General features: G+C 44.6%; 1 protein-coding gene across 2 annotated transcripts in view; it reads right to left on the reverse strand.

Annotated features, from left to right (window-relative positions):
• LOC147016268 (nipped-B-like protein A) overlaps positions 1-18791 on the reverse strand; it is a 263933-nt gene that overhangs the window by 86907 nt on the left and 158235 nt on the right. For both annotated transcript variants that reach the window (XM_085844842.1, XM_085844843.1), the window contains exons 28-36: positions 18123-18256; positions 17703-17843; positions 17422-17515; positions 16344-16498; positions 15898-15988; positions 13633-13845; positions 4495-4619; positions 2831-2896; positions 479-586 (exon numbers count right to left, since the gene is read on the reverse strand). In XM_085844842.1, coding sequence (XP_085700968.1) covers positions 479-586; positions 2831-2896; positions 4495-4619; positions 13633-13845; positions 15898-15988; positions 16344-16498; positions 17422-17515; positions 17703-17843; positions 18123-18256 — 1127 coding nt within the window. The remainder of the gene's footprint in view (positions 1-478; positions 587-2830; positions 2897-4494; positions 4620-13632; positions 13846-15897; positions 15989-16343; positions 16499-17421; positions 17516-17702; positions 17844-18122; positions 18257-18791) is intronic.

Here is an 18791-nt window from a genome sequence, read left to right on the forward strand (position 1 = left end):
ATTACATGTATGCAAAAGTTTGTGTGGCATTGTGCGTCAAACAATGTTTAACGCAACAACAGAATCATACAAAAAATAAGAGAAGTTCACGATAAAAAGTGCCCCCCCCCATCCAAAAAGTAGCCCCCATAAACACTTTCCAGGTGGTGATTTTTGGGGGGAAAAAAAACTTCAAAAGAGCCCTCCAAAAAAGAAAATGTTTTAAACCCTGCCATCCACAAAACTGGAACGTGCCTGTGGATGTAAATGTGAAGGAAACTTTCACTTTCCAATTAAAAAAACAGGACTTTGGCTCAAATGGAATGAAGACTCGTATGTTTGTGTGTCTCCTTCCGAACATTTTGGGTATGAAAGTGTGGCAAAAATAAAGAATAAGTGAAAAAGTACATTTTGTGAGCTAACAGGATGAATCAAATGTATCATGTACAGCACTGTATACAAGTGTGTAAATGGATCAAGTGCGTGATCAGGGACGTACATGGACAAAACCAGGGTACTTGCGGTCTATTTCTAATAACTGCTGATCAGCTTTGTTGCGTGTCACAGGCTCCGGGTCTGTTCCCATAGCGATTAAATATGGAACACACTGAAAAAAAGCATCTCAATCAATAAAATCAACATACAACGTCAAAACATGAGCCATTTTCAAAACTCTTAACTATTTGAGCTGCAGTATTCACAACAACAGAAACATTTCTTATGACAAATCTGTGAAGCAGGCTGTTGGTTCTGACGAACGGCTTGTTCTTTCGACAAAGTTTGAGGCTCGTGGAAGAACTCACGAAAGAGGATGAAAGGTTAATACACTTTCAATGACGAGAAATAGGTGGATAGGTGACACAGGTATGTGTTTATATAGCGGTGGGAATGGGAAGTGATGAAACTAGGTTTGGTGAGCTGGAATGGTGTATATCCTTGGTGGGGGAGGATGAGGGGGAGGGGGACTGGGAGAGGGAAGGGTGAGGAAAAAAAGACACTGAGAAATAAAGACAAAGACACCAAAATCAAAATTGGCAGCCACAAATAAGCACTGCCAATGATGGTCCATCTCCCATAAATGGGCAGCATACCTTCACACCGTATGAAAAAAAACATCGAAAGCTTGAATAAAGTTCAAAACCAAACCCGTTTGTCTTGTGGGAAAATACATCAAATGGCTTATTCATTGTCCTCTCCGATCTAAACACTAAAAAAAGGATTTGTGCCTCGTGTCCTTTGTGTCATACTTCATATATATGCCACTGTTTTGATTGTGACTCCTCTTGTAATTCAAATTAACACCATTCCTATCAAATAATTTCCTGTTGGCATGGGGATGCTTGCTTGTTCCGTCTTCAGAAGGGAATTAGGTCATGGTGACTGTTAGTTTTGGGGCAAACTGGGTCATGTGATTATCACACCAAATGGTTCATTTGTACTACTACAGTTCAATTATTTTGGGGTGGAGCCCCAGATGAATGGGGAGGTTCGTGAGTGGCCATCTTGCATGCCCCCATGTTTTCATGACAAAATGGTGTCAGGAGTTTGAGATGTGAACTCCCTGTGCCTCCGGGATGGGCGGGAAGATGGGGGTTGGGATTTGGTTAATTTAAATAAAAATTAAAAATAAACATTTCACATTTTGATCCAAATTTTTACACATTATGGAATGCTTTCTGGCATGCCATTCATCATCAGCAAATTAGGAATACTGCCAAGTGGACAAGCACAAATTAAAGTCTACCAATTATGTACCAAACTTTTGTGAAATGTTTGAATTTGAACATTTTCAGTTTGAAAAAGATGGCAGAAAAGAAGAAATCTTCAGGAGCAGATGAGATGTCACCAGTACCAGCAAAGGCCGGGATAATCCAAACTGTGTTTGGATGACTTTATAGCCCCCATCCTCCCAACCGTTCTGCCACACTGTGGTGGCAGAAGAGCTGGATAAGAATCATAAGTTTGTCCTGGTACCCACCCATGGGCAAAGGAGGAGTTTGGGTCAGTAGGGATAGGGTGGAGAGTGACATAAAGTTAGAGGGAATGGCATGAGAGTCAGAGGAGACTGGTCAGTGCCATCAGGGATACCACTCAGATCAGAGAAAGAGGGGTTGACATCCACAAGATGGTCGGTGACATGAAGGTACATGACGGTAGAGACAGATATAGTTTAAGCAGTAACAGAAGGGCTGAAATCTACATCAGAGGTCACACTATGGTAAGAGGAGACAATAGGGTCAACAAAGACAATCAGGTCAGAGCGGATGGTTCAGGGTCTGCGTTGGGAAAGGGATCGACATTTCATTCACTGGTTAAAAGGTGTATGTTTGGGGGAAGATAAAGGACAGATATAATAAGAAGGTAGGGATGGGGATAGTTGGGTGTTCAACGAAAAAACAGAAGCCAAAGAGTGGGAAATGACAGACTGAGGAAGTCATGGGGTGCAAGACAAGCCATGGGGTGCAAGACAAAATTTTTAGGCACATTTTATATGTGTCAGTTAGGCACATGATACTTTTATGCTGAGGTCGCCATTCACACTGGTTTTGGAACACTCACAAGTCAGAGTTCAAATGGCTACCTCAGTAAAAAGGATCATCTATACAATGGGCAAACAACTTGGTGTCTTTCCAGGTTAAATGCATCATGGAGAATCTAGCAGTGAAAAATAAAACCTAACTATCAATATTACATATGAATATTTGAACAATGGCGTGACCATGGTTTTTGCAGTTTGTTTTCCCCTCCTCAAATTCTGCAAAACCTATGCAAATGCTGCATGTGTGCAAAATATACATGAAGAATAACCTCCACCTTCTACAATAAACAGTTAGCACGACGTCCTAGTTACCTGCACAGGATGCACGAGGCCTTGGTTGAGAGTCAGCCAAACCACATTGAGAGCAGAACAGCGAACCTGGTGGAGATGAAATAAATTGAGCGACAAGAGAAGACAGGACAACTTCGAGTTCCTGTGTAAGGGTATGTTGTGTGCACATGTTCAAATACCCAGGTAGCCAATGCCGCCGAATCGAATCTGGCTAACAGGGTCGGTTGGCCACTTCGTGTTCACGTCTGAGTCGTCCTGTTTATGTTCCCATCTGAAGCCCTTAATCATGTGAAAGGAAAACCAGATTTGAATCGCACACGTTCTACGTTTGTCCCATTGTCTACCAACATAGTTTATGTGCAACATGCACATGGTTTATGTGCAAACTACTCCATGAGCCTTGGATCGTTGTAAAAAAAAAAATTTAACTGTCAGTACAGCGGGAAGGGTGTCTTGTGAGAGTTTGTGTGGTGTTATTGTATTGACTATTTGTGAGTAAAGTTCCATAATGGGTCCACCCTAATGGGGAGAATTATATTCTCATGCGTTTACATATATCCAAGGAATGAGGAGCAAGGAAGGCTTCACCCGAGTATCCAATTAAAAACACCGAGTTCTTACAGTAATACAGGATGCTGAAGCATTACTGAAACCACAAAGACAATCTTTGACGGCGCAAGATATGCCTCCACCCACATTATTAGATCATGACAAAACTTGTACCAAGATCGATTTAAATCCCTGAACCCAGATTTGAAAGAATAAATTATTCTGGCTGCCAGACCTTGCATCCAATCAGGTTGAAATTTAAAACATATATTCCCCATGACTTATTATTTCATAATTGTGATATTTCACATCGATTGATGAAACTGTTCAAGAGAAAGATTTTTTTTTTAATGATTTTCATTCAAGTCAATATGGCTGCCAGACAATTATTCTTTTTAAAAAATCATAGCCGCCAAACCATGACATCCTCGGTGGAGAACTTTATGTTCCTCATGGATAGGCGATCAGATCTGTAAAGTTTCACCTTGATCTGTTCAGCCGTTTTGGAGAAGAAGATTTTTGAAGGTTTTTATGTTAAAAAAATATGGCTGCTGACGTATGTGTATATATATTATATATAAATATATAAATAAATATATTGATCGATGACATCATCATTTTTTCCCCCCATTCAATTTAGCCCGAGATGACTCAAAAATTTTCAAACTGATTGGATAAAGCATTCGACATATGTAATTATGACATCGTAACAAAGCCACTTATGACGTCAAAAAAATCACTTGTTCCCCATGGAGAGTACTTGACATGTGCCAAGTTTAATTTTTTTCCATGGAGTGGTTTCGTAGATACAATGGTCCAAAGGTTTTCCTTTTTTTTTCCAACATGGCGACCACACCACGTGACCGATGATGTCATAATTATCATGAAAACATTCCGCATGAGTAGTCGCACCTCCGGTGATAATTTTGTGTCAATCGGATAAGCAGTTGCAGAGAAAAATACAGAGAAAATTATCATGTATGGACGGACGTATGTACATCCGTACAACCCGAAAACATAGTGCCACCGGTGACTTCGTCAGCGAAGGCATAAAAAGGGGTTACTGTATTCAAAAATGTATTTTTCACACAAGTCCAAACACCATTAGAATGTCATCAAAGGATTCAGCGTCTCACCACAGACTGTGAAGAAAAAAAGCTCTCAAGTACATTTTTGAGGTACAGTTGCATAATGGAGGAACTCATTCCAGAAGTCACATCACCCATTTCTTTCAGGTCCTCTTGTTTGGACACCTTCTCCCCTGATGGGTGGAACGAGCACAAACACCATCAAATCGAGAGCACAAGAAAAGACATTTGCCGAATGTACTTGCGTTGACAAGCCAGTAATAGTCAGACAGATATCCACAAAATTTAAATACACTTTTCATGTCCTGTTAATACATGTGAAGGATCTGAATCGTAATAAAACGAGATGGTAAATGTAGTAAATAAAATAAATTAATTTTAAAAAATAGCTTCGTGCTTGCAGATGTGTCACAGAGGGCTTACGCCTTGCAGATCTGTGTGTTTAATTTTTGGTCGGCAACATCAAAGCTCACTAAAGAGCAAGGTGACAGAGGATAGAAGGCACTGCAATGACAGTGAGCTGGAAGGACAACATGCAGACATAACAAGGCAATGAACAAACAGGTGAGAGAAGATGGAAGGAAACAGCAACCTGAAAGTAAATGAAGAGAGGTAGGGAGGATACCTGGTAAGATAGCTCACAGGAAGTACACTCATCTTCAAACGGTCTCACTTGATTTTGATTCTTCACCTGATTACAAACAGTCATCATGATGCTCCGTGGGCGGGATATTGGTGGGTGATTGGAAACGTTAAACTTGGTATTAGCCTATGTATGTTAAAGATCCCAGTTTGTGAGGTGGGGGTTTCTGTAAGAATGCATGTGACCTCAAGGGACTGGGGAGCGACAGAAGGATGATGGAGGTAAGGGAGAAAAACCTGAGGACAGGCAGCAGAAAACAGAGGTCACAAACTGACTTGTCTGTGACGAGACAACCAAGAGGCCCAGTGCTTTTGTTGTGGAAGTTGCAATGTCTTTGGCCCTAAAAACGTGAATGCTATTGCGTCAGTGTTTGTCGGAAAGTGCACGCACGCAACATAACGCTTGTTGAAGAGTGCTTCTGCCAGATTACTTGAAATAGCTCATGGTTGAATGCACATATGGCTCAATGCTGACAAGCTTGTAATATTGTCATGATGGAGGGGGTATAAATTTGGTAGAATGTTAAGCTAGCATGGTGCGTGTAAGTTAGAACAATTTCCTGCAACGAGGGGAGCTGTTCGAGTGAAGATGTCCTACTGTAATGTATGCTATGAGAGACGGTATAGTTGACATCGGGATTGGACAGGAACGTATATTTAGCACGTGTCCTCTCCGTAAAACCAGGCAAGGTAAGAAGAGTGGTTGTGGACATGTCTGCGTCCCTTGGGTGGCTTCAAAAATCTTCCCGCGGCCCATGATCATTCGAGGGACTCCAGCTGGACCACACGATGGCAACTGTGTGCTGCTTGATTGGCAGATCCGTGCTGTGAGTGGGAGACGCTCAGCGCTGTGGGCTTGGTAGTGGGGGGGAGGTGATGAAAGGGGCCGCAAACGGAGGCACTGGGCAGAAGGAGAAGTCAGTGGGCAGTTGTAGTGAGTTGGACAAGAAGAACGCAGCTCGTTGCAGTTGAAGCGAAGTGAGTTGGGGGCTTGCTCATTGCTTTCTTTGAAAGTTCGGGTAGTTGTGGTGTCTCTGGTGTCGAGGTTCAGGAGACCATTGTTGGTGACAGCAATGGAGGGCTGAATACTGCCTCCCAGATTCCTGTTCCCCCCAGACTGGAGCCTGTTAGCACCCCCCCCCCCTCGTTATGAGTGAAAGAGATCACATGCTAGTGGTGCCTTAGATTTTTACATCAGTATTAAGTGCATTTCTGTCTTTTCAGTAGTGTGTATATCCACAGCCAAACATCTACAGAAACAACGTTCAAGGGAAAAGGAAAAAGTGTCCTTTATAGACAGGTGGTCTTTCTGTATATGTTTGTGGCCACCATTTTTCTGCAGTGCAGTGACAATATTCAAGCACAAGTACCCAAATGCACACAGCAAGCAAACCTGTCTTGATGACCTTTATTTACTCTTTTAATTATTTTCCATGGACATACAGACGAGACACAACACAGGACTATTAAACAAGACAAACACAGCCATTGAGTTTTGGGGAAGTGGCGTCACGTCCTGAGATACTCTGGGTACCAGTGACGTCAAAACAATGGTGCTGCTTTTCTCACTGGTTATACTGGGTGGTTTGCCATTGCCCTCTCAGTGTTATTTGTCTATGCTCAATCCTTTTTAATGTTGAGCATAAAGCAAGGAAGCAGCTTGTACCATTTTTAAAGTCTTTGGTATGAACCGCCGACCTCCCAGACGCGGTGCGGATGCTCTCGCCATTCCACCCCCGAGTCTGGTATCGATCACAGAGATCTGTCGGTGTGTTTTGTGTGAAAACTGTTTTATGCTGCGGGGAAAGGTGACTGAATTCACCGATTTACAATGGAATAAATGACCATTGTGCACAAATTGGAGCTTACGAAGGGAAGCAATCGGGTGGCCGCTGGTTGCGTTACACAGGTGATTGTTCCATGCAGGTTATTTAACACAGGCTTTCTCTGAGGGGGGAATTTAAGTGGCTGCTTTGAACAAGAGGTCTACCTGTAAAGGTGGTCGAAAAGGCAGGTTTGAAGATTTATTTATCTTCATTAGTCCCCAAGCGGTTTCACCGGAGGGGACTATAGGTTTGCCCTCTGTCTGTCCATCCATCCGTCCCACCTGTGGTTTTTTTCCAACTTTTTGCCCAAACACCTTAATGTATGCCACTGAAATTTGGTATTCATCAATTTTTCACAGAGCTATGCCCTTTTTAGACTGAGACAACACATACTATACATTATTGTCAGGTCAGGTCAGATTAGATGTGACTTGCTATAGGTACCACGTAAACCTTAACAAACCTGATTCATGGTCGGGTGGTCGGCGACAAAACAGTCTCCCCCACCAGGTTTCCTGGTGAGGAAGGTGTATGGATATGGATACCCAGCCCGATTTAAAACAAAACCTGTCAAAGGGCGGAGGAGCCACTTGTGAGCCAACGGCCATCCATATCTAGGACCCAACTGTGTCTGTGGACGTCCTCCTGCAGTTGGGTTACTGTTTTTTAGGAGGTTGGTGGCAGGATTTGCACTCCGGCCACTATAAAACACTTCATTCTGCAGGGGCAGCCCTCCACAGGGCATCTCACCGGATTACGGGATTGGGACAAAGCCTTCAAGACCCCCATTCCTTGTTCGGAGGAAAACCATGGGGTAAACCTCCAGGGTCATATTGCGGTGGTGTGTAGGGAAGTGGTGCTGAGGTGTCGTCCATCAGACGGCAGTCTCCTTGTATTGGGATAACCTGAAGCGGTCCTTTTGGGTGGGTGCCTGGGATGTCCTATCTCTAAGAGAGAATTATCACCTGTCTTTGTTATCATCTGAGCTCAAGCGCTTGAACACAGGGATTGCAGCACTCTCTGAGGTTCAGAGACCGAATAGTGGCGAGATCATTGCGGGTGGTTGCACCTATTGGTCTGGTCGCTCTGATGGTTACCATGCCTAAGGAGTTGCTGTAGCTGTGTCCAATAAGCTCACTCCAATGATAAATGAGGTAACACTGGTAAACGAGCGTATTATGAGACAAAGAATTCCTCACTCTTGGATGTCGTTTCCCTGGTCTCTATATATGCTCCGACTGAGGCGAGTGATCTCACCGTGAAGTATGCATTCAATGCCACACACAAGTCTGTGGTTGATCAATGCCTCAGGCGAGATACTCTTCTCCTCTTGGGGGATTTCAATGCATCGACTGACACGGAGAGGGATGGCTATGAGACATGTGTTGGTCCCCATGGGTCTGGAACTGTGAAACAAAGTCACACTAAGTTCCATGAATTTGCAAAAAGTCATGGACTTAGGGAAGCTGGTTCATGGTTTCAGTGGCCAAAGGATAATCGCTGGACTTGGTATTCCAACGCTGGTGGTGTGGCAAAGGAGATTGACCATGTGCTCGTAAATACTTGATGGAGGATAACCAGAACTGCAGGGTTTACCGGAGAGCTAAGTTCCTCAATACCGACCATAGCCTTGTTGTAGCAACTCTGACGTTGCAGCCTAAATCCAGGAAAATGGTACTATCCCGGCCTTGGCTGGATGTTGGCAAGCTCAAGGAGAGGGTAGCTGAGGAGTTTGCGAACAGACTGAGTGGGGATTTGGCGGGTCTGGGTGCTTTGGGAAATACTGAAGAATTGTGGAGTGCCTTCAAGACCAACATCCTTGATGTTGCCAGTGGATGTCTTGGAACTCACCGCAGGGCAAAGAAGAATTTTGTCTCGCAGGGTACACTGGATACCATTGACCAGAGTCGCAGGGCCAGGCTGAATGGTGGAGCTGAGCTGTTAAGGGAGCTGAGGCATAAAACTGTACGTGCACTACGGGTGGACAAAGAGGACTATGTGTGAGGAATCTATGAGGTGGTAGAGCATCACCTGTGGTCAAGTGATTCTTGTCCTGTTTACACGGGAATTCGCACATTGCTTTGCTCCAAGCCCGTCCCTCGGTGTACTGCAGTTAGAGTGGAGGGTGTTGGCTCTTGACAGAGGAGTCCAAAGTGAAGGCCCGCGAGGCCGGTTACTTTCAGCGGCTGTACCAGCCTGATCCACCAGCTATCGAGTTGGATGTCAAGGGTGTTACTATCCCGATTGCTGACCCTCCAATCAAATGTGATCCACCTTTGTTTGTGGAAACACAGACTGCTTGTGAATCAGTTAAAATGGGGCAAAGGTCCTGGGATCTGTAGCATCCATGCTGAGCTTCTCAAGGCTGGTGGAAATGCTGTACTCATGTCATTGCAAGCAGTTCTGTGATCTGCCTGGAACACAGGCATCATCCCACTGATGAGAAGAGAGGCCTTGTTGTCTCTCTCTGGAAAGGGAAGGGTAATCGCCAGGGCTGCAACAACTACCGAGGGGTGACGCTGCTCTCAGTGCCAGGCAAGATCTTTGCTTGGATAATTCTTAACAGGGTTCACCACCATCTGCTTGAGCACCAGCGTCCAGAGCAGTCAGGCTTTATACCAGAGGTCAACAGTTGACCGTATCCTTGCTCTTCGAGTCCTCACCGAATGCAGACAAGAGTTTCTGCAGGGGCTGATTGCAGCTGATGTTGATCTCTGCAAATCATTCGATTCAGTGAATGGGGATGCCCTCTGGAGAATTATTGGTCTTCGTGGGGTGCCATCCAAAACTGATCAATCAGAATGTCTGAAAAATACCCTGGTACTGAGAGTGCTGTGAGATGTGGTGATACCATCTCTGACTTATTTCCAGTTGTTACTGGAGTTTGTCAAGGGTGTGTATTGGCCCCCACACTTTTCAGCGCTTGTACAGACTGGATTCTCGGAAGGATGTCGGAGAGATCAAGCTGCGGTGCATCGTTTGGGAATGTCAAGATCTCTGACCTTGATTTCGCAGACAATGCAGTCTTTGTGGAGACTTTAGATATCCTTTGTAGGCCCTCGAGGTGCTGAATGAGGAGTCGGAGCCGCTGGGATTACGGGTTTCCTGGATCAAAACTAAGATCCAGGCTTTCAATGACATCTTGGATGCTGCTGTCCTGTCTGTACCGGTTTGTGGTGAGGAAGTTGAGGTCACGGAGAGATTCACTTACCTTGGCAGTGATATTCATGTCTCTGCTGGCTGTGAGCCAGAGGTCAACAGATCTCTGGGTCGGGCCTTGGGAGTCATGGATTCACTGGATCATGGGGTGTGGTACTTTCAGTACCTGTGCAGGAGGACGAAAGTCCAAGTCTTCTTGGTGTTTCCTCTTGTTTCCAGTCTTGCTCTACAGATGTGAGACTTGGACTCTGACCAGGCATCTGAGATGGAGACTAAACTCCTTTGGGATTACGTCTTTGGAGAATTGTTGGCTATCGCTGGTTGGACTTTATGTTCAATGAGTGGTTGCTGAGAGAGACTCAAATGAGATTTGTTACCTCTAAAATCCACGAGCATCAGCTGCGGCTGTATGAACAAGTGGCTCGTTTTCCTGATGCTGATCCTGCTCAACAGATCCTCTCAGCGAGGGAGCCTCTTGAGTGGAGGAGGCCAATGGGCTGACCACGTGCCTCAAAGTTGTAGCAGGTTGATCAGCATCTCAAGCAGATGGGGATTGGCCAGGCATCTGTCTGGGGGATGGCCAGACATTGAGCTCTGGAGGACCAGCGGAAAGTGGACGCAGTGACGTGCTGCTCCGGCACATGCTCCAATACCCGACCTGACCTGACTATGCATGGGTCATGGGTCAGCTGCCCTGACTCCACCCCACTGCTTTCCGCCCATCGCCTGGACAGTTGGCCTGACTCCACCCCAATAAAATTATGCGCCGCCATTACATGAATCAGCACAGTTCAGCAGGCCTTACGCCTGGGTGTTAGTGCATGGCCCAGTGCAATAGGAATGATCCCATGTGTATAACCACGATGTATTGTATATGCGCATAAGCCGTACGCATGTTTTTGTTTCATGTATGTGCATCGGGTTGTTTATATTTTTCATTATATTTCAGTCTATCCTTCGTCCCAGGATTCTCTGTTTGTTTTGTCTTTCAATAAACTGTTATTTCTTTGGAGCCATTTAGCATGATTCCCACCTTCTCTTTGGGAAATTCATGGGGGAAATATCTGTACTAATAAGTGTGTGTGTGTGTGTGTGTGTGTGTGTGTGTGTGTGTGTGTGTGTGTGTGTGTGTGTGTGTGTGTGTGTGTGTGTGTGTGTGTGTGTGTGTGCGCGCGCGTCATTGTTTGCTATCGACATATGCGGGTTTCAGAATGTGGAATGGAGTCCTCCCAGGGTGAGCTCAATGTATCCACATTCATTTCGGTAAGGTGTCACGATTCATGGACCAAGCTGTGAAGTTTTCTGTTCTCAAAGTTTTGTGCCGAGGGCTCTCTTTAGGATCGTCGCTGAGCCCCGGACAGCTTCCGAATGCAGTTCGTTTGTTATAATATTCCCAGGGATGGTTTTTAGCTCACCTGTAAAGTCGTTCTGGGGAGCTTATGTGATGGCGCGTTGTCCGTCCGTCCATCCACAAATACAACTTCTCAGAAACTACATATATGAATTCAATGTTATTTGACCACAAACTTCAACACCCGTGATGGCATAAAAAAGGCATCTGAAGGGATCTACAGAGGGAGTTTATGGTGGGGGGAGGGGGTGTGGGGGTGGGGGGGAGTGGGTTGCCTCCCCAAAGAGGTATTTGCTTTCTTCTTAAACGATACACACAATTCCATTCGAACTTCACGCCAACCTTCATCACCCATGAAGTACCAAAGTTTGTTCCATGACATTAGAAAAATCTGGCTCTAAGGTGATTTAAGGGGCGTTGCCCACAAAATGTTTGCTTTTTTTCTCCAAAACTACACACGCAATTCCGATGAAACTTGACCACCATCTTCACCACCCGTGATGTACCAAAGTTTGTTCATGACATTAAAAAAATTGGCATATCAGAGGGTCTCTGGGGAGAGGGGTTTGCCCGCCAAAATATGCATTTGCTTTCTTCTCAGAAACCACACACACAATTCGGATGAAACTTGACCACAACCTTTGTCACCCGTGATGTACCAAGGTTTGTTCATGGCATGAAAAAACAAATCCAGAGGTATTTACTTTCTTCTCCATTATATATTTTGTGGGTCATCCATGCCTACCAGTGGTTGCCTGATTATCTTATCCAGCCATGACCAGGTGAGCACCCAGGGATACTGCTCCCCCTATGTTTAATATCTCTGTGAGGTCCAGCTATCACTGATACAACTTTGCCATTCTTCAGCTTCCAGGATCTTCTCACTTCATTCTTGATGTCTTGGTGTTTCATCATTTTCTTGATTTCTGCATTGTTTAGTCCAAAATCACTGCGATTAACACCTCAATAAGCAATGCCTTCTTCCCATATTTTTGTACCTAAGTATGATATCTGGTCGCACACTTTGTTTTCGATGTTCAAGCTCGATGGGATCATTAGTTCATATGTGAGTAGTAGGTACTTCCATGTTTTCAGTGATTACTTTTGGTTCATGTTCTCACAAATTTTCTGGAACTGGGACATCAAAGTTTTTGCAGATGTGACAGCGAATTACTTCATAAACTCCGTTGTGTCGTTGTGTGTACAGCTGTTCTGACATGAGTGTGTGTGTGTGTGTGTGTGTGTGTGTGTGTGTGTGTGTGTGTGTGTGTGTGTGTGTGTGTGTGTGTGTGTGTGTGTGTGTGTGTGTATGTGTGTGTTCGGTCATTAAGCATAACATATCATTCTCTTTACTAACCCCACCTCCACACCTCACCTTTCTCTCTCTTTTTTTTTTCCTCCTCCCCACCCCCCTCCTCTCTCTCTCTCCCTCTCTCTCTCACACCCCCACCTCGCATCCCTCCCTCCGGTATGGCAATGTTTGCTGAGGCATAGCTCTCCCCACCTCTCCTCCCACTTCCTCTCTTCCCCCCTTCCTAGCTTCCCCTCCCTCCTACCTCCTCTCTCCTTTCTTCCTCTCTCTCCCCTCCCTCTCTCAACCCCCTTCCTTAATACCCCCAATCAGTGAAGCGACAGGTTGTATTTGCTAGTCTATACAATAAGTGAGCTGTTTGTCTGTCACCATTTTTCTCAGAGATGGCTGAACAGATCTTCGTCAAACTTTCAGAGGTTCATCAGTGAGTGCCACAGAGTGGATTATGCAAAAATATTTTCTTGAACAATTTGGAAACAAAAAAAGTTAGGATTTTTTTTTTCAAACGCTACATTGTGACAAAGCCTTTGGAGGAATGTGAAAGGGAGTATTAAATGTTCCCTGAGCCCATTCCTTCGTGGGAGTAGGGAAGTGTTTTAGAGAACAACAACAAAATAGAAAAAAAAGACAAAATTTGATGTCTTCAAAATGACAACAGAATGAGAAGGACACCGAGCAACACCGCTCACCCCTGCTCGTGAATTGATAAAACACTCATTTTAAGGGACAGGCAGGGGATAGATCTTGACAGGGTGAAGCTGAATTTTCCATTTGAGCATGGTTTCCTTTAATTCGGCCGTTCGCTAAGCATATTGCTTGGGGGTGTGGCGGAGAAGCGTTAGCAGACCCTGTCGATGCGACAATATATTTGCATTCTGGGTACTGGTTTCACTTACACTGTCGGTCAGCCTCCTGCATTCGTGAATCTTCCGCTTGCAAATAACTCTGAAGGTTTCTCAACACTTGATTCTGTAATAAAGCAGAACTTGGAATCAGTTGTTGAGGGCCGGTGTTTGATTGTTGAGCCTCGGGTGCTTGAAGAATCCCATTATAGAGAGCTTTCACGTCTGGTTCAAACATCAGAACTGGATGTTGCATGAAACAGAATCCTAGACAGGGAGGTAAAAGACATGAGAGAGGGTGCAATGAGAAAAAGTCAGTGATAAAAGAACACTGGGCAGGCTTGTTTAGGGGTCTAATCTGAACGGTCCGTTCACGATGCTCGGAATCCAGGTTCAATACCCATGTACAGTCGTACTATGTATATTTGTCCAGTGTCTACTATTATCATTGCAATTCACATTCATGTACACTGATGTCTCCTGATGCCTTTGTCCTTGATGTGATTTGTGTTCACCCAGGCAAAAATAGCATTCCTTCCCAGTAGTAATTCTCTGCAGACTATGTAGTAGGACCTGTTACCAACTATAGTATTTGAGAGTACTACTCTCATCTAACACATAATTTGAAGTTTTTGTTTGTTTGTTTGTTTGTCTGCAAGTGCTAATCTCCTGAACTGTGAAAGATAGGAGGAAACCTCTGAAACAAAAAATGTCAGGACAGGCCCCGGGAAGGTTATAGGCTAGGTGGCGAGGACCCTCAGCCGGGGGGGGGGGGTGTTTCCCCTCATCAACCCCCTAAGGCTCTGCACGCTCTAATCCCCGGGAAGGTTATAGGCTAGGTGGCGAGGCCCCTCAGTCGGGGGGGGGGGGGTGTTTCCCCCTCACAACCCCATTAGGCTATGACTGCCGTGGCCCAAAAGGCAACTGATACTGGGCTCGCGTCAGACCTATGTAGAGAAGATTAAAATTATCCAAAAAGAACCCGGGCAACGCCAGGTGCATTCGCCTAGTATACTATCGTTATAACTGGAGCATTTTTGCCAAGGCAAGCTCCACTTTGAGTTTTTTTGTGTGTATGTTTGTGTTTGCTTGTGTGCTTGTGTGTATGTTTGTGTGTGTGTTTGTTTGGTTGTGTGTGTGTTTGTGTGTCTGCATGTTTGTGTGTGTGTGTGTACTCTGAGTTGTACTCTATGTGGACACGGCAAGGTGTTAGGGGTTAAAAAAAAATTTCCTAGGGATTCTGGGTGGGGGAGGACCCCCAATTCTATGTATGTAAATATATAGAGCATCGCGCCACTCCAAGTGAAAGGAGGTAATTCAAGTCATCATAAATTACGCCAAATCTGGAGGTAATAACCCATCAGAATTCTGGAGGAATTCACCCATCCAAAATTCTGGGGCAAAAAACCCATCCAAAATTCTGGGGCAAAAAACCCATCCATAATTCCAGGCGAATTATAACCCTTCCACAAGGACGGGTTCTTCCCGAATGAAACAAACTTACACATTACAAACTCAAACCTAACCTGCAAGAACAGATTGGTGCAAGGGTAAAACATGTTACATGTACACCTTAAATCCACCTTTTATAACGTACATGTACCCTGTTTGTATCCACAGGTACAAACAATGGGAAAATCCAGCAAACACCACCGCATCACTCAAACATCCTTTCAAAATCCCATCACACCATGCCTGGTCGCACCATGGCCACGTGTTAAAAGCTCACCATCAAGCAATGCCAAACACGTTCACCTGCCAAACACATGTCCTCATCCACAAATGACAGAAATCACTTGCTGATGGGCCTTACCCAGAAACGAAACAAGAAAGGGAGACAGGTGGGAGGTGAAACACGTCATTGCCCCTGAGGTACACGAGCTGAAAAGTGCTTACACACCCACTCACGTGCATCCACAAAACACAAGATCATGTCCATTCCAAACGCCAACTGAGTAGAGTAATGATGATGACATGATGCTTCAGGTATATTGCTCTTTTCACTCCATGCACTGGTACGTGACCGGAACATGGATGCGAAAGGAATATAAAAATGCAAGCTATGTGCCAGGACTATATTTTAGACCAAAGGAAGTTCAGATCTTCGGCCGAAGGATGTCCGTAGGTCACAGACGAAACGTGACCTGAGACCAAATCTGCTCTAATGGTTTGTTGCGAAATCGGCCGAGTAATAATTGGTACAAACTATTGGTTGGTTGTTCTTTCCTTTTGCTTTTGAATTACATAATTAATGTTAATTATAAAGAGCAAGCTGGAGCCTTGAGACCAAAACCCAGAGGAAGGAGAACAAAGACTTACCCAAACCAATAAGAGCTTTCATCTGCACCTCGTCATCAGGGTAGCGAGTGAAATACATCAATGTCTCCAAAACTTTCTCTCTGATTACAACCTGTAAAAACAGGTGGAACATCTTTTTCACCGTAGAAAATGAGAGGCAGCTCACATGAACATGTGAAAAAGATGAGAGGAAATGGTCCATTAGGTTATAAATGTATCCAATGATTAATGGTAATTGGGCATGCATCTCAACGACATAACCACAGAAATTGGGTTTCTATGCTGAACGTCATAAAGGTGGAGGCAGTAGGCAGGGAGATAAATGAAACAAAGCTCAATTTGCATGATCTTCATGCTATGTGACACACACACACACACACACACACACACACACACACACACACACACACACACACACACACACACACACACACACACACACACACACACACACACACACACACAACCTTGGTATTTCCTTTGAAATCCTCTTGGTCAAAGTCAAAGTGGCGACAAAGTGCCCCCACAGTAAAGAGGGCACGGAGCAGGGTAGGTCTGTTCAATATGAGGACGTCGCTATCTGCAGCTTCTCGATGCTGAGCTCTTAGCTTTACAAGAACACCTGTGGTAGGGAATAAAATAAAAACCTTCAATTCATTACTTTAATAAGTTTTCTTTTTTCATGACAAGTGTTCTCCATGCATCCTTTGGAAAGACAGTAAAATAATCTCTGTCAACCATCTGCAAAGTGTCTCATGAACATTCATTGAAACAATGTCATCCTCAGCTTATGGAGAGCAGTCGATAAATTGTTTCGTGTTACTCCCGAGGCAGTTTCATCAATTTTACTGAAAATAATAAATACACCACCATTTATAAAGTGCAGCAAATTTAAATGATATGTCACCCCCCCCCCCCCTTTTTAGTTTATCTGGAATTGGGATTCCAGATAAGGTATTGTCATCATGCACGGTCCATCTGTCTGTCCGTCCGTCTCCTATTTCAACTTCTCCAGCCAAACCACTGGACCAATCCGGATGAAATTTAGCAGCAACGTTCTGCTCCTGACTGGTAACGGGGATTGCAAAGTTCGCTCCGTTCATGTGAATTTAAGTAGGTCAAAATGGCGGTCACGTAAATTCCTTCAAAAATCTTCTCCATACCCACCAGTTAGAATTCTATCAAATTTGGGGCACAACATTAGGACAGGGTCCTAATGTTAACTTGCAAAGGTCATGCCGATCACGTGACCGGAAATGTGTCAAAATGGCGGTCGCGTAAATTCCTTCAAAAATCTTCTTTCCCAGACCCATCAGTTCGAATTAAATGCTACCAAATTTGGGTTACAACATTAGGCCAGGGCCCAGATCAGCTACAGGTCCAGCGGTCCTATTTATATTTTCCAATATTTTAAGTCCAAAAAGATCAGGAACATTTGAGAAGATGTCTATCTGTCTCTTCCCTATGGACACACCTTTAGTTTATTAAACGAAACAGCAAATGCTATAGGTTTGGTTGTTTCTCAACGGGACATCGAGAACTCACTGTAATAGCGATTGAAACAGCTCCACACAAACTTGTTGTTATGTGTAACTTTGTTCACAATGGCACCGAGGCAGCTCACGCAGTTCTGAACAACCTGAGAAAGGTTCAGCAATTTAAGGTTCAACAAAGAGCGGCTCTCATACATTATCTTTAGTATTTGCAAATGAGGCAGTTCTTGGGATAAAGGGAGGAGGTTGCAGGAGAAAGAACAAATGGGCTCAACAAGTGAGGTCACGAAGGTTACTTGCAGCCAAGAGCTGGTACGTCATTTCCAGGCATACCGTCATGCCGTATCTCAGTATCAGCTTCATCAAATCTTCCTCAATTGTGTTTAGAAAACTTTCACTCGGGTGCTCCATGAGAGGCACAACCAGCTCAAGGATCCGAGCCACAGAGCAGATGACAAGGAAATCTCCTTGGGTCTGCGAGACACAAAATGGGGAAGACAAATAAATAAATAAATGCAGAGAAATAAAGAGAGAAAAAAGAAAATAGGGGGAGGGGTGATGAAAAAAAATATGAAACTAACATCAAGCTGATGGAAAGGCAGAAGACAGACAAAACGAGGAATTGATGAACGATATAACAATGATAAAATGAAATAGAAAAAATGAGAGTAAATGAGTGTGAGATGTAAATCCAAGCATTATCGAGTGAGATAAAGGCAGAGTAGGGTAAAAATAAATAAATGGACAGCTCACACTGCACTTTGTGCTGAGGTAAGGCTGCAGGGTGAGTGCGTGCGGCACGATAAGGCGAGGCAGGAGTTTGCTGAACAGGTGCAACGTCGTTAAGCACGAAACAAGACGTGCTGAAGAGCCAAGGCTGTCCAACCCTTGGAAAATGGAAATGGGTGGTTTGGACAATCATGGTAAGGAAAATAGGGGGGGGGCTTGAGGGAGTCAGGGAAGACGGAGGGGGTAAAATCACAATAGGGAATGGTGGGGGGGCGAGGGAGGGAAGAGACAAAATCACAATAGGGAGAGTGGGGTGGGTGGAGAAAATTACCAATAGGGAGTGGGGTGGGGGGAGGAAGGGGAAAAAAAAATCACAATAGGGAGTGGGGGAGGCGAGAAAACTACCAAGAGGGAGTGGGGAGGGGAAAAAATCACAATAAGGAGAGGGAAGAGGGGACAAAATCATATTGGGGAGTGGGAGTGGGTGAAAGGGGGGGGGCAAAATCACAAGAAGTAGTGGGGGGGGGGACAAAAACACAGTCAGGCGTGGGGTGGGCAAAATCACAATAGGGGTGGAGGGAGGAGAGAAAATCACAACAGAATGTGAGGAAAAACAATTGTAGGACAAAAGGTAAGAATGGACCACCGAGTGCCCATCTCTACTGTAGTTGGTATACCTAAGTATGTGATTGG

The sequence above is a fragment of the Eptatretus burgeri genome, chromosome 11 (genome assembly GCF_056783735.1).
Source record: "Eptatretus burgeri isolate ZD-2024b chromosome 11, Ebu_testis_v1, whole genome shotgun sequence".
Lineage (NCBI taxonomy): Eukaryota > Metazoa > Chordata > Myxini > Myxiniformes > Myxinidae > Eptatretus > Eptatretus burgeri.